At 34.4% G+C, this 14245-nt stretch overlaps 1 protein-coding gene and 1 long non-coding RNA gene across 6 annotated transcripts; one reads left to right on the forward strand and one right to left on the reverse strand.

The window, feature by feature from the left end:
* The first annotated feature begins 3911 nt into the window (after positions 1-3911).
* Positions 3912-6439, forward strand: LOC146938504 (uncharacterized). 5 transcript variants are annotated; one of them, XR_015031327.1, is made up of 5 exons: positions 3912-4273; positions 4341-4393; positions 5622-5694; positions 5809-5887; positions 6271-6439. It is a non-coding gene; the product is annotated as an uncharacterized LOC146938504 (long non-coding RNA). The 5 variants fall into 5 exon arrangements; XR_015031328.1 differs by having other exon boundaries at positions 3935-4273; positions 4351-4393; positions 5848-5887; XR_015031325.1 differs by having other exon boundaries at positions 3944-4273; positions 5848-5887.
* Positions 6440-10515: 4076 nt separating this feature from the next.
* LOC146938505 (disease resistance protein RPM1-like) lies at positions 10516-13948 on the reverse strand. Its single transcript, XM_085752429.1, has 2 exons — positions 11104-13948; positions 10516-10836 (listed from the first exon to the last, which is right to left on the reverse strand). The coding sequence occupies exon 1, from the start codon at positions 13856-13858 to the stop codon at positions 11144-11146; it is 2715 nt and encodes a 904-aa protein (XP_085608555.1). The 5' UTR covers positions 13859-13948; the 3' UTR covers positions 10516-10836; positions 11104-11143.
* Between the last annotated feature and the right edge of the window lie 297 nt (positions 13949-14245).

Genomic DNA, 14245 nt, shown 5'->3' on the forward strand with positions numbered 1-14245 from the left:
CTTTTTTCTTTTTGTTTTTCTTTTCGTTGTTGTAAATTTTTTTTTTCTTTTCGTTGTTGTCAATTTTTTTTTGACAAGTTGTTGTCAATTTTTTTTTTTTTGTTGATATCACTTATACACTTGCCTTTAATTCACAAAAAATTGACCATTTTCTCTCCAACTTAAATAAAACCAAAACAGCCAAATAAATGTTCACCTATCCTAAAACAAGAGACATATATTTGAGTAAAAGTGAAAGTTCAGGGTTTTATAATTTCAAATAGAATAAAAATTTTCAATTGATCAAAATAAACTTAATTTTTAGAAACAGGGCAGGTTCGCGGGGCCAAAATGTCTCGTCCAAGCAAATTCAAAGAGACATTGCAAATTTAACATTTTTGGCACAAACATGTACCCTGACCTTTGTGAATAAACAAAAAATCATACAATGTTGATGATTTATCAAAAACTTGCACAATTTTTACCCTTCAGGGTATGTGATTTCACTTGGTGATACTTTTGTAGTTCTTTTTAAGCCTTTTTGAGCAAGTTCGGGAGTCTTTTCTTTGAATTACATGCTGAAATATGCTGATAGTTGTTAGAAGTGTTAAGAAGTCATATGTTTATGTAATGTGCACAATTTTGGTGATATTTGTGAAGCTGCAGCTACTGGAAAAAAGGTGGCACGTCTGGAGGAGCGTCATGATTCCAAATTTGAAATTTCAGAGCAATTGGAGCACGTTGGAAATGCATCGTGGCACGTAGGATTAATGAACGCATCGTGGCACGTTGGACCAGTAGCGTGGCACAATGGAAGCGTTACAAAAGTGCTTCTATAAAATTCAGAAGCGAATTCAGAGCAAGGGTTCAAAAATTTTGGAGACTTGAGATCATAGTTAGCAGCCAAGGACCTAGGAACACACAATGGATCTCAAAGTAACTCATAATTGGACCTTATTTATCTATGTTTCAATTATTGTTCGTTATTGATTGTCTTAGTTATGAGTAGCTAAGTCCCTTTTGATAATAAAATCTACTATTAGCATAGCTCACAATCCAATGCAACATGATAGAACCAAACATATTGAAGTTGACCGACACTTCATCAAAGAAAAATTAGATTAGATAGTGGTCTAATTTGCACCCCATATATCTATTCCCAAGGGAATCTTGCAGATCTTCTAGCTAAGGGACTGAACAACAAAAACTTTGAAAGAATTGTTTCCAAGCTCTGAATGATAGATATTCATTCACCAGCTTGAGGGGGAGTGTTGTAAATAGTGAAGTTTTACTATTATTATTATCAATTTGTAACTGGCTCATTAGTCATTAGTCATCCCATTAGGTTAGAATAGCCTATATAAACACATTAGTAGTTGTACATTATTTATCTATGAAATACAATATATTCGGTTTTCACAAAAAGTCTGCAAATTAAAAGATTAAAATATAAAATTAATAGACAAAACCACTTACCTAAAGTGAGTAAATTTCTGAACCTTTCCATATACTCATTTGGAAATTTAGTTAAACTTGCAACAACATCATCTACAAGAGGTGTCATAACCTCTCTAACTAGTGTGTATTTTATCTCCAACACCGTTTGAACCATATCCTACATATAATTATATAGTTTTATTGTTAACAGATTCATGATTTAATCAATGTTGAGCTAGGGGAATGCAATATTCAACTCATCAATGATCTTTTTCTCCCATTTGAGGCAATGCAAATTCTTCAAATTTCTTTATCTACTAGTCAGCGGAGTGATAAGTTCATCTGGGGAGCAAATAAGCAATGATCTGTTAATTCAGAACACGAATCCTTAAAGGATAAAAGTGAAGTATTGCAAAACTAACCACGTTATGGTCCAAACTTTGGAATCTCAAAACTATCCGACGTCATGTTCACCTTATGTGGCATATCTTGCATAATCGACTCCAGGTTAAAGTTGCTCTCTTTAAGAAAGGTATTAATTGCTGCCCACTTTGTGCTTTCAGTGATCAACAAAATGATTCTATTAATCACCTCTATCAATGAGTGGGATGAACAAGGGATTGTGAGTGAATCTGAGCATGTGATTAAATCAGTCCTATCCATGTATTATGACATATGGAAATATAGGAAAAAGAGTGCTTTGACGGATATGAAATTCCCGGTGCAGGCGTGCAGCAGATGGGGGTTAGGGACTGTCCGCAGTAACTCATGATGCTGACGGAGTAGTTGAACTTGTTGCTCTGAACTGCTGTAAAGACATGTTGCGGACAACGCTATGGCAATGAAGGCTGGACTGCAATTTGTAAGGGAGATGCTCTTTTTAAATTTATTTGCAGAATCTTATTCTCTAAATTGGATGACTGCAACCTTTATTTTCTAGCTTTAATGGTCTACAGTTTATGCATGTTAGATGTGTTCGATTATGATGTCAAATAGACCTAACTTTTTAACGTCAAAAGAAAATGTTCCTCTGTATGTTCTGATTATCTTTTAATCTAAATGAAATGCATTGGTTCATGTTGTAAATTACTCGGATAACTATAAGCAGATCATACAAGTATCAAATGACATTCTGAAATGACCAAACACCACAATCAAAACAACAAACACTCCAAAATATGGTAATCCAAAACTCTAAAAAAAAAAAAATATTATATATGAAAAATCTAATAAGTTACCACTACATTCCATCACATACCACCAATTCAAACATAACCCAAGGTATAGCAACCCAATCCTGGAAAGAAAAGCTCTCACAACACATCGCATATGTGATAATCACAAACAACTCAAATCTCAGATAAAATATAGAAAGTATCTTGGATCAATGATTGATGTTTCATATACAAGACATTATTTTTTAAGGAAAGACAACACATTATTTTTTTCACTGGGAACACCAGTGCCAAAGCTTGAACATAAAGATGCCACTGTTGTAAAGTCGACTTGGAGAATTCTGGTTCCTTATCACCGGAAGTCAACTATATACAGATTAACCACAAACAATTACTATAGATAAATGTGAAGATTAGAGTGTTCAGAATGAAAGGATTACAAATAAGCTTATAAAGTTATAGTACAAAGCATGTGCCAGAAGAAATGTAAAGTGAGGCAAAACAAGGAAATTATTTTAGGAAAAAAAGTAAGCTTATATATATTGCTAAATGATAACAGAACAAAATCTTTACCTTTTCACCCCCTCAAAGTTGGATGAGGCATGCTTTCTTACTCGTTAGTCCTTGAAGCTTAGGAAAGAGTTCTACACAGGGCATATCCCTAACATGGAGAACTTAAGCTTTTCTAAGTATTCGATGCCAGCTGGAAACGTCTCTAGGTTGGGGTTACTGGATAATTAACTAGAACTTTTTCAGAGAATGTAATGCTCCTTTGTCGATAACAATTGAATTCAAGTAAAATGAATCTGAAATATATAGTTCCTTTAGATTTTGTAACCCTCCATCATGAAAATGTGGATTTCCACCTTCATAAGCTCTGTGGATAATTGAGAGGGACAATAAGTATTTCATATTTTCTAGAGACTTAATTGGATCATCAACTTTACCAGATTTTGAAACTTGGGAATTCATTTTGGAAACTTCTCCAACTTCGCACGTATATTAAGTGTTCGAAGCATAGGAGGGGATGAGACAAAATGAAAATCGATGTCATCAATAACTGCGCAGGGAGACCACAATTAATAGTATGTCCTCTTTTTACACTACAAAAAATCGCGTCCATTGCGGCGGTTTTATTATGGCGGTCTTTAAAACCGCCACTAAAAACGGTACATTGCGGCAGTTTTTTGAGCTGCCAATATTCACAGTTAATTGCGGCGGTTTGAACCGCCAGTATTAACAACATCTTATGCGTGTATTATGGCATTTTGACCCGCCGGTATTCACATTTTACTTATCCTCTTTTCCCCCTTTTTTGGAAAAATCCCTCCAATTTTTCTTCATTAATTCTTTATCCTTTTATTACTTTTCTTTATACCTTTTTGTATTTCTTTTATTCTTATTTTTCCATAACTCTTTTCTTCTACTCCACAGATCTAGATATCAAACCCTTCTATACTATTTGTCTGCATCTCAAACCATCGTACCCATTAATTGAACCACTTTTCCAGATCGAGCCCATTCCTTCTCAAACCCAATTTTCGGATTGAACTCATTAATCGACTGCAAACCCATCTATAACCAACGAATCTATTTTGAAGGTTTTTCTTCCTCTTCCTCAAATCTTCCCAAACACTCGATCTGGATAATCTATTTTGAAGTAGTTTTGCTTTTGTTGTCAGGTATTGCTGAAACCCTAGATTAATTTTTCACTAATAGCTAAATTTAACTAAATCTTTGTTTTTGAAGTTAAATTCAGGTTCTTGAAGAGACACATCATCGCTGCTTAAATATTTGGACAGGTAAATTATTGATCTTTGTTCTTTTCGATTTTTTGTTGGTGATTTATTCCCTCTCTCTTTCTGGGTTTTTTGTTTGTTTGTTTTGGATTTAGAGAAAAAAATTGAAATTGATACTGATCTGGGTATTTTTTTTCTTTATTCTAGATTTGTTATCTCTTAAATAAAAAAAAAAGGAGTTTCTCCATTTGTCTGTTTCTAACCATACGTGCTGTCAGAGTTTGTTTAGATTGAAGCATGTTTTGAAGTTTTCAGTTGAAAAAATCGTTAGGTTTATGCAATATTAGATAAATGGGTTTTAATGAAATTATCATGTGAGATTAATGGGTATTGTGATTAGTATGAGAAAATTAGGTTTTAATGAAATTCTCATGTTAAATTTGCTTAGTTCATAAATTAGCTTATTTGTGTTGCAGCAAGTAGTTATAGGGTTATAACGTCAAAAAAAAAAATTGTAGTTACAGCCTACAGGGTTATAATGTTGTTGTGTGTTGCTGCTTTACATCTAATTGACATGTATTTACTAGTTTGAACAAGGTGTACTTAAATAGACCCACTTGAGCTGAATATAGAACCAAACACAACATATAATTTTTTGGGTTCTCTCACAACTCATGTTACTTGGTGATATTTGTATTGATTTTGGCACTGATATATTTCAGAAAGGTTTTTGTGAATGCTACATATTATGTTTCCTTTCAGTTACTGATTTTGAATGCATCCTGCCCGATGATTATCTAATAGAACCTGTTCATACTGTTTTCAGAAGGATTCTTTTGCTTCCTATTATGTTGAAACTTATTGTTTCTCCTTTTCACGTTTACACAAATGAATGTAGAAAAGTTGATTTATATGGTTGGTTTTGTTCGAATTGACTACAAGAAATGAAAGATTATTGGCAAGTTGTTCCTAGCCCTTTATGTTTTAATAGTCAAAGTAGTTAATGTTGTTTTTATATGATCTGTAATTGATTTTGCTTAGTTCAGTGAACATTGCAGATCTCTGAAATTGTTAGCTTTAGTGTTTGGATTTTGATTTTTTGTTCTGTTTGTATCAGTTATATTCTCCTGTGATGAAGTTCTTGTCAGCTTGTAAATATATTAGCTCATGTTTTTACTAGTTAGCATTTATAACCACTAGTTTAGTGCTTTATTTTTCCTCACTTCATAGCTACTACTTTAGTTCATTCTATATTATACTTTTAATACTTTCCTTTATGCTCGTCCCATAGAAGTATAGAACTCCTTCAACTGTCAGCACCTCCAAAATTGCCGTGAGAAATCACAGTGAAGACTGTGCAGTAGGTATGAAATGTATTCCTGATACCTTTATGAATTCCCTATATTATGCTATACCTTTATAATTTCTATTTTTCCATCAACATTTTCACTTGTTTTTCTTGAGTTGAACTTATCTAGTAGGTGACTATGTTTTATTATTTTGCCCATTGTTTCTAGGAGAGAGCGGGGGGTCCATCAATTGGTAGTGATCGTTAAGGTATTGGTTATTTACCTCTTCTTGGAATTTGCTTTCTATTGGGTTTTGGATTTGCAATCTGAAGTGATTACAGTTAAAGTAATGTTTTGGCTATAACTAAAGTGATTATATTGTCATCATATTGATTATTTTAGAGTTTGTGTTCTATTTTGTTGCATACAACTTTAGTGTTTCTGTTCTATTAGTGTTGATATTGTTTAGGTCACCTGGTGCTAGAATTGATAACTTTATGTTCATCCCCCATTCATAGTATGTCAATGTTATTTTTTTGGTTATACATTTTGAAGCATCAGCAGTTCTTGAAATATACTATGGTGATTGTACTAACTATGGTGACTAGTTTTAATGCTTAGTAGTTTTGTGATTGTCTCTTTAACTTGCAGGGGACTATTCCTTTATGAGGAATACAACTTTTTGCAAGAGGGGGGAGCAAGTATGAAGAGGTCGTTGGAAGTTCAACTATAGTGCATGTATACAATATAAATTCAGTTACAGATTTTATAGTTATGTAATATCACAATTTATGTATGAAAATAATTAATATTACTACTAGTAATTGTGTTATTTCAGTGCAATTTTCAGTTTTTTTTAATTTAATGAAATGACCATTACGGCAGTTCAAACTGCCACTATGTGCTACTTTTTTCCTTTAAAAATCGTATATTACGGCAGTTCAAACTGCCACTAATTTCAATTTTTTTGTTGAAATATTGTACATTACGGCGGCTGAAACCGCCGTTTTACTCGATAAATTAGCCGCCGTTATCACCAACGCGTATTATGGCAGTTCACATGGCGGTTTGCACTAAACTGCCATTTTAAACTTTGTGGCAGCAAAAATTGCGGCAGTTTTGGGAACCGCCAGTTTCGTTAATAGCGGCGGCTAAAACCGCCGCAATAAGCCAAATTTAGCCGCCGGAAATAACGTGTTTTTTTGTAGTGTTAACCCAATGCGTAGTTTCTCCAAGTGCCGCATCTCATTCAACGATGAAGATAAAGCGCTTTCATTTTCTCTATTTACACTGACCAAACCCAGTTTCCTTAATTGCTTATTTTCACTTCACTTAGTGTTCGAAGTGATTCCATGCGTCCTAGAATACCCTTCAATTAAAACCAAGACATATTGTAGCCCAGAAGATGGCGTAGCTTTCGAATCTTACTAATTTTCTTTGGTATAACATGGAAACAACGAGAAGTCCTTATATCCAAGATCTCTAGATTTTGGAGAATACCAATCCATTTGGGAAGTAAAAATCGGGTTTTTTCTATGTTAGAATACTTGAAGCTTAAATATTTCAAGTGGATCATATTTTTCCAAATTTTTATAATCAATAAGCAATATGGCATCTTGAAAATCAAGCACCTTGAATGACTTGTGTTTTGTCAATATTCTATTAATAATGGCTTCCTCTAAAACATTTGATTCATTTGTGAAAAGCAATAGTGATCGGACACGTGAGTTTTTAACACATGCTATTAAATCATCGGAATTGGTTGCTATTGATAGGCGTCGAGTAATTCCACTTAAAGAAGAATGCCCATCTTCACTGATATGCTTGGAGAAACTTATATCCTCACACATTGCAAGGATCATCATATGCATTAGATCATGAACAGAACAACTTTTAGTTTTTCCATCAATTCTAAGTGAGGATACTTGCACCAAACTTCGGTAAATCAACTCTGTTAAATATCCTTCTGCATCTTCTTCCAAAGTTTTTCCCCTTTTTCTTTTAAAAATCCCTCAGCTATCCACTTTCAAATCAATCTCTTTGATTCAACTTCATAAGCTTCTAGATATAGTCCAAAATACAACAAATATGATTTAAGATAAAAAGGCAAATCCTTGTAGCTAAAACCTAAAACTTTTCTTATCCCATAAAGCATTGTATCCTTGAAATTCTCAAAGGACTTAGGTAAAACACACAGTAGGTGTAAGGCTTTATCCTCGTCATCCAGATTTACATCTATGTTGCCAAATCATCAATAATCTTATTGAATTCCGTTAGTTGCTCCATTATAGGTTTTGACTCCACCATTCGGTAAAAGTAGAGTTGTTGTTTCAGACATTGTCTATGTGCCAAGGACTTGGTCATGTACAATGAATCAAGTTTATTCCACATAGATATAGCAGTAGTCTCCCTTACTACCTCTCTCAACACCTTATCACCAAGAAACAGAATGATAGCACATACCGCTTTATCATTCATCTCAGTCTTCTCAGCAGGTGTCAGATGCGCAAGCATCTGTGCTTCCCCCTTCAATGCTTCAACACACTTTTGTTGAATTAGAATTGCCCTCATCTTTACCTTCCATAACCTGAAGTCGTTACTACCGGTAAACTTTTCAATGTCCCACTTCGAACCCATGATACCTGGTTATTGATTTGACCTTTGCCCCACAGTGGGCGCCAATTGTTGTGAATTCGTTGTGAAAAAACACACCAATAATAAACTTGATGCGTGGAGCAAATTAATACCAAGTAATCAAATCAAGCGGGTGACAAAATAATTCAAACAAAAACAAATAGCAAGAGATAAAGGAAGAAGGAGAACACAAGAATCTGTTTACCTAGTTCGGTCTAATGATGACCTACTCTGGGGGAGAGAGCAGCTCTCCGTTCCACTATAATGATATGAGTTTCTTTACAAAGAGATATTGAGGGTTACAAGAATTAGTCTTCAAACCTAACTCTACCCACAGTCCCAATCTCTTCCCGTGACCAAGAGACTCAATCCTAACAGTGTTTTGTTCAAGGTGAATCAAAACAATCCCAACCCTAGTGTTTGTTGCCAAGAGAAATTCTCTATAAACCCTAGTTTGTATGTTGGCTTCTAAACCCTGTTTTCTACACATTGTTTTGTTTTCTACACACATAATCATCTGATACAAGGTTTATATTTATAGTGGAAAGTATCCCTCAAAAATTGGAAAAGAACCGGCCCATTAAAAAATCGTTTTATTTTTTCTGCTATCACGCAATTCGGGCACCAAACTCTGCTGTTCGGGCGCCGATTTTTCACGTAACCAAAGGCTCCTTCTGCAAGCACAATTTAGGCCCCGGACTGCTCCATTCGGGCCCCGAATTTGACATTTCCAGGATGCATATTATTTTGAGTCATTTTCCAACATCTGCAAATTTGTTGTGAATGCCTTTCAACAGACCAGCTTCTTCCCTTAACAATGGAAGTAGTTGGTTAACCGCAAAAGACACTGCCATTTCTGCCATTTCTGATTTGTGTTTATTTGATATGAAAATTGTACATATTCCTTGAGACTTATGTATATATGACCTTATACCGTGAAAGGAATACTTTTTAAGAGCAAGTTGAGGCTTTTTATATATTTTGTTGAACTATAGCTTATTTTGAATCATATGATTCAACGGACCTATAAATGTAAACTAACATAGTTTAGCTATTGTTTAAGGCGCTACGTGTAAGCATGATGTTTTTTTGAGAGGTGCTTCTCATTGTTATTTAATTTTTGGGAAATGCTAAGAGATACCCGTAGCAATGGTTAAAGATATTAAAAAAAGAAATTATATAGTAGTCATTGCATTGAAAATTGTATAATTAATTCAACAAAAATTTAAAAAATATATTTTTTAATAGTAATTTTCTTTTTTGATATTCTTAACTAATACTCCGATACACTGATTAACATGACCATTCGTTATGATTACTTTTCAGGTTTATTAACTGTACCAAAGCAATTTAAATGATAAATAATTTTAGCAACATTTTTTTGAGTGACGTCGGACGACCTGTTCTAAGGATTTGTTTAGTCAAATAGTTTAGAAAATAATTAAATACACCCATTTTTCTTTTACAAATCTACTCATTAATGTTTTTTTTATTTTCAACAATCTCTTCCATGCTATGTTAGCTGTACCAAAGCAATTTAAAAGATTTATATCCCCTTTCATAGACAATTTCTTCGATGAAAAAAATGTATATTCTACTTTCTTGTGGTATAGTACAATCACACTCGTACAAAAATGATATTGTTAACACTAGCACAACACATTAATATTTTGTGGATGTTAATCGAGGAGAAGGGGCTCTAGTGAATCAGAGTTCGGATGGAAGATAAGAAAAGATTAATAAAAAATTGTTTAACTTAAGAATCAAACTTCTCCCGTATGGTTCGTCCTTAGACGGAGCTCAATAAGTCCAACCACTTAGCTACACTAGTACAACAAATTATAAATTACTTAACTTTTTTATTTTAAAATAGAAGAGAGACAACACAGAAATAAGGTCCAAACATTTCCCCTTCAAGGTATGTTTTTTACCATTGAAAAAGGTAAAATCCTAAACTTTGATGAAATTTACATTTAAGCTACCCTACTTACGGCATTAGCTAAGAATATGCATTTGAAAATTAATATATCTTGTATAAACATGAAAAAGTGTAAACTAAGAATTGAAAGGAAACCGTTAACCTTATGAGGTAGCAAGTTAATTTTACGTAAGTGTTGATATCTACCCACCATAGCTATAGGATAGGATAGAAGTTAATTTTACAGTCATTTTAATGTGAAATGTCTAATATCTAAGGATGGATCACATAACAAATCAGTGTGTTGATGTTTTTTTTGCATATAATCCAGTACAACAGAAAATTATAAATAAATTACATAAAACTTCACTTTGTTTATTCTTAAATAGAAGGGAGATCAACAGAAAAATAAAATCTAGTAACGCAAAAATTGAAAGGAAAGCTCTCACAATACATTGAATACATGATACATCACAAACAACTCAAATCTCAAATAAAATCACGAAAGTATCTTCAATCAATAACTTTGATGTTACATTAAAGAAAGACAACACATTATTATTTTTTTCACTGGGAACAGAAGTGCCAAAGCATGAACAAAAAGATGCCACTGTTGTTAAGTCCACTTGGAGAAATCAGCTTCCATCACACTGGAAGCAAACTACCTACAGAATACAAATTAACAACAAACTATTACACAGCTCAGAAATGAAAGGGTTACAATGAAATAGCTTGTTAGGACGCACCGCCATAAAAACCTTCAAATACTGTAGCATTAAAATAAAAAACATAGCATATGCTAGAAGAAAAGTAAAGTGAGGCGAAATAGAGAAATTATTTTAGGAGAGAATAAACTTGTATGCGGCTGAATGATAACAGAACAAAAAATGTTGCCAATATATTTTCTCAATTATATGGAAGAAAATGTTTACCTGTTCTCCCCCTTGAAGTTGGACGATGTATGCTTTCTCCTTAAAGTTTAGGATACATTTCTACATGGGGAACTTCAAAAACATCGAGAACTTCAAGCTTTTTTAAGTACTGGATGCCAGCAGGAACCGTCTCTAGGTTGGGGATACGAGATATCTGAAACTTTTTTAGAGAAGGTAATGCTCCTTTATCAATGACGATCGAATTCAAGTAAGGCAAGCCTGTAATGTATAGTTCCTTTAGATTTTGAAACCCTCCATTATGAAAATGTAAACTTTCATCAATACAAGCGTTGTTCTTGATTGAGAGAGACAACAAGTTTGACATATTTTCTAAATAGTTTACATCAATAAATCTGGAGTATACTAACTCCAACTTAACAAGATTTTGAAGCTGAAGAATCCATTCTGGAAATTTCCCTAACGCTCCATTCAGTTTAAGAATTTGAAGCATTGGCGGGGGTGATTCCAAATGGATATCAATAACACCACCTGAAATACCACGTCTTGATGTTTTTGACTTGATGTGTAGTTTCTCCAAGTGTCGCAACTCCTTCAATAAGGAAGATAAAGCGCTCCCATGCTCTCTCTGAATATTAGCCAAACCCAATTTCCTTAACTTCTTTAGATTTTTTAGCTCTCTAATCAACTCTATTCCATCCTCATCTATCCACACATCACTCAATGTTTCTAAAGATTCCATGCCTCCTATACCATGCTTCATTTGTAACAAAATCATGCAGTTTCCCAGAAGATGCCGTAGCTTTCTAAGATTGCCAATCTCCTTTGGCAGATATAAGAACCCACGAAAACCTCTTAGATCCAAGGTCTCAATGTTTTGGAGCATGCCAATCGATTCCAGAATTTTAGGGTCTACAGATTCAGCATTACAACCGAAGAAGCTTAAATAGTTCAGGTGGATCAAACTTCCCATATTCCCATTAAGCTCAGCAAAAAAAGCACCTTCAATATCAAGCAACTTCAACCGCCTGTATTCTATTAAGATTCTCCTGATGAAGTGGTCGTCGTCCAGATCTTGTGATCTATTTTTGAAAATAAATAGTGACCGAACTTGTGAATTTTCACTACATGTCGGAAAATCTTTGGAAAAGGTCGTTAATGAACGGCGTCGAATGATTCCAAATAAAGATGAATGATCATCTTCACTACTATGCTTGCAGAAACCTATATCCTCACACTTTTCAAGGATCATCATACGTATCAGATCATGAACACCACAACTTTTAGCTTTTCCATCAAATCTAACCGAGGATACTAGAACCAAACTTCTATGAATCAACTCTGTTAAATATCCTTCTGCAACTTCTTCCAAAGTATACCCCCTTTCTTGTTTCACAAATCCTTCAGCTACCCACTGTCGAATCAGTCTCTTCGATCCAACTTCATAATCTTCTGGATATATTCCAAAATATAAGAAACATGGTTTAAGATAAAAAGGCAAATCATCGTAGCTGAAACCTAAAATTTTGCTTATCCCGGTCAAATGAGAATCCTTCTGTAGCTCTGAAGTCATATTTTCACTAAATTTCTGCCATTCCAATGCATTTTTCTCTTTTGTGGATAAAAGACCACCGATGGTCACAATCGCTAGTGGTAAACCTTTGCATTTCCTAACAATTTCTGAAGAGACATCCATTAGTTCTTTTGGACAACATCCATCAAAGTCAAATCGGAATGCCTTCTTATTGAACAACTCAAAAGATTGTTCTTTTGATAAAGGTTGCAGTTCATGCACTTCAATAAAAGAAGATTTCTTACAATATATGGCAACATCCATATTTCTTGTTGTAATACAAATCTTACTCCCATTTGTATTATCAATCAAAGCATATTCAATGTCATCCCAAAAACTTATGTTCCATACGTCATCAAATACAAAAACATACCTCTTTTGCTGCAAGTAGTTTCTCAACTCAGAAATCAATGACCCTCGATCCATTTTAGAGATATCTTGAGGAGGATGATCTCCTTTTTGTTTGTAAAGCTCCTTTAACATGCCTCTCAGCAACCCTTCTATGTTGTATGTTTGTGACACCGTGATCCACACACGACAATCAAAGTGTCCCACAACTTCTTTGCTGTCAAAGACTTTTTTGGCAAGAGTGGTTTTTCCTTGCCCTCCCATTCCTACCACAGAGATGACAGTACGCTCCACTCTTCCCTTTACCAACCAATCAATCAATCTATTTTTGGGTGCTTGAAAGCCTACCATTTCAGCTTCATCAATGTATAAGGCAGCCATTCGAGGATTGTGCCATTTAGCATTTTGGTTTTCTCTTAAGCCGCTTGATCCTTGTTCAATAACAGGTTGGTTTCTGAAGTCATATCTCTTACTTCTTTCTTTGATGTCACAAACAGATGACTTAATGTCTTGAATCTCAGACGCTATTTGACGGCGAGAAGTCACAGTTTTGAGAAAGTGAGCAATCTTATGGAGTACAGATACGCATCCAGGATCACGAGGCTGCGGTCCCCCATGGATCATGTAATCATCAATGACATCTTCTATGCGAAAAGCTACTTCCCGAACCTGTTTCACCCATATTTTGACTCCGTCACCAGTGTTGTCTTCTTCAATTGCAGCTCTTCTATCAGCATCTTTAAGGAAGGCTTGGATGCTTTCCAACTCATCTTTAATGTCTGCAAATTCTTTGTGAACACCTTTGAGTAGTTTGATTTCATTGGTTAACAATGGAAGCAGTTGTTCAATAGCAAAAGACACTGCTATTTCTGCCATTTTGAGATTTTTTGTTATTCTATAAGATGAAGACTACTTTGTGTGAGATGAAGACTACAGTTTACCCCTTGTTTTGTTATCTATGCTGTTAGTGGAAGACTGAGTTTCCCTTGGTCTTTGTTTAGTAATTTTTTGAGCAAGTTGGTATTCAATTATTGTACTAAAATAAGTTAAAAAAAGACTTACACATTGGTAGAGGTATTCAATTATTAGGAAACAAGAAAAGCTAACCAAGTTGTTATTCACGTGAAATTTGGGGAAGCACTTGGGTGACATAATGTCACCGTGACATTAAATTTAGGCCATACAACACACATTGCCACACAACATCTGGGCCACACAACACATACAACACATCTGGGCCACACAACACAACACCTTTGTGTG

The sequence above is a fragment of the Medicago sativa genome, chromosome 3 (assembly GCF_051527215.1).
Source record: "Medicago sativa cultivar Bolivia chromosome 3, Bolivia_mono, whole genome shotgun sequence".
In the NCBI taxonomy this organism is placed as follows: Eukaryota; Viridiplantae; Streptophyta; class Magnoliopsida; order Fabales; family Fabaceae; genus Medicago; species Medicago sativa.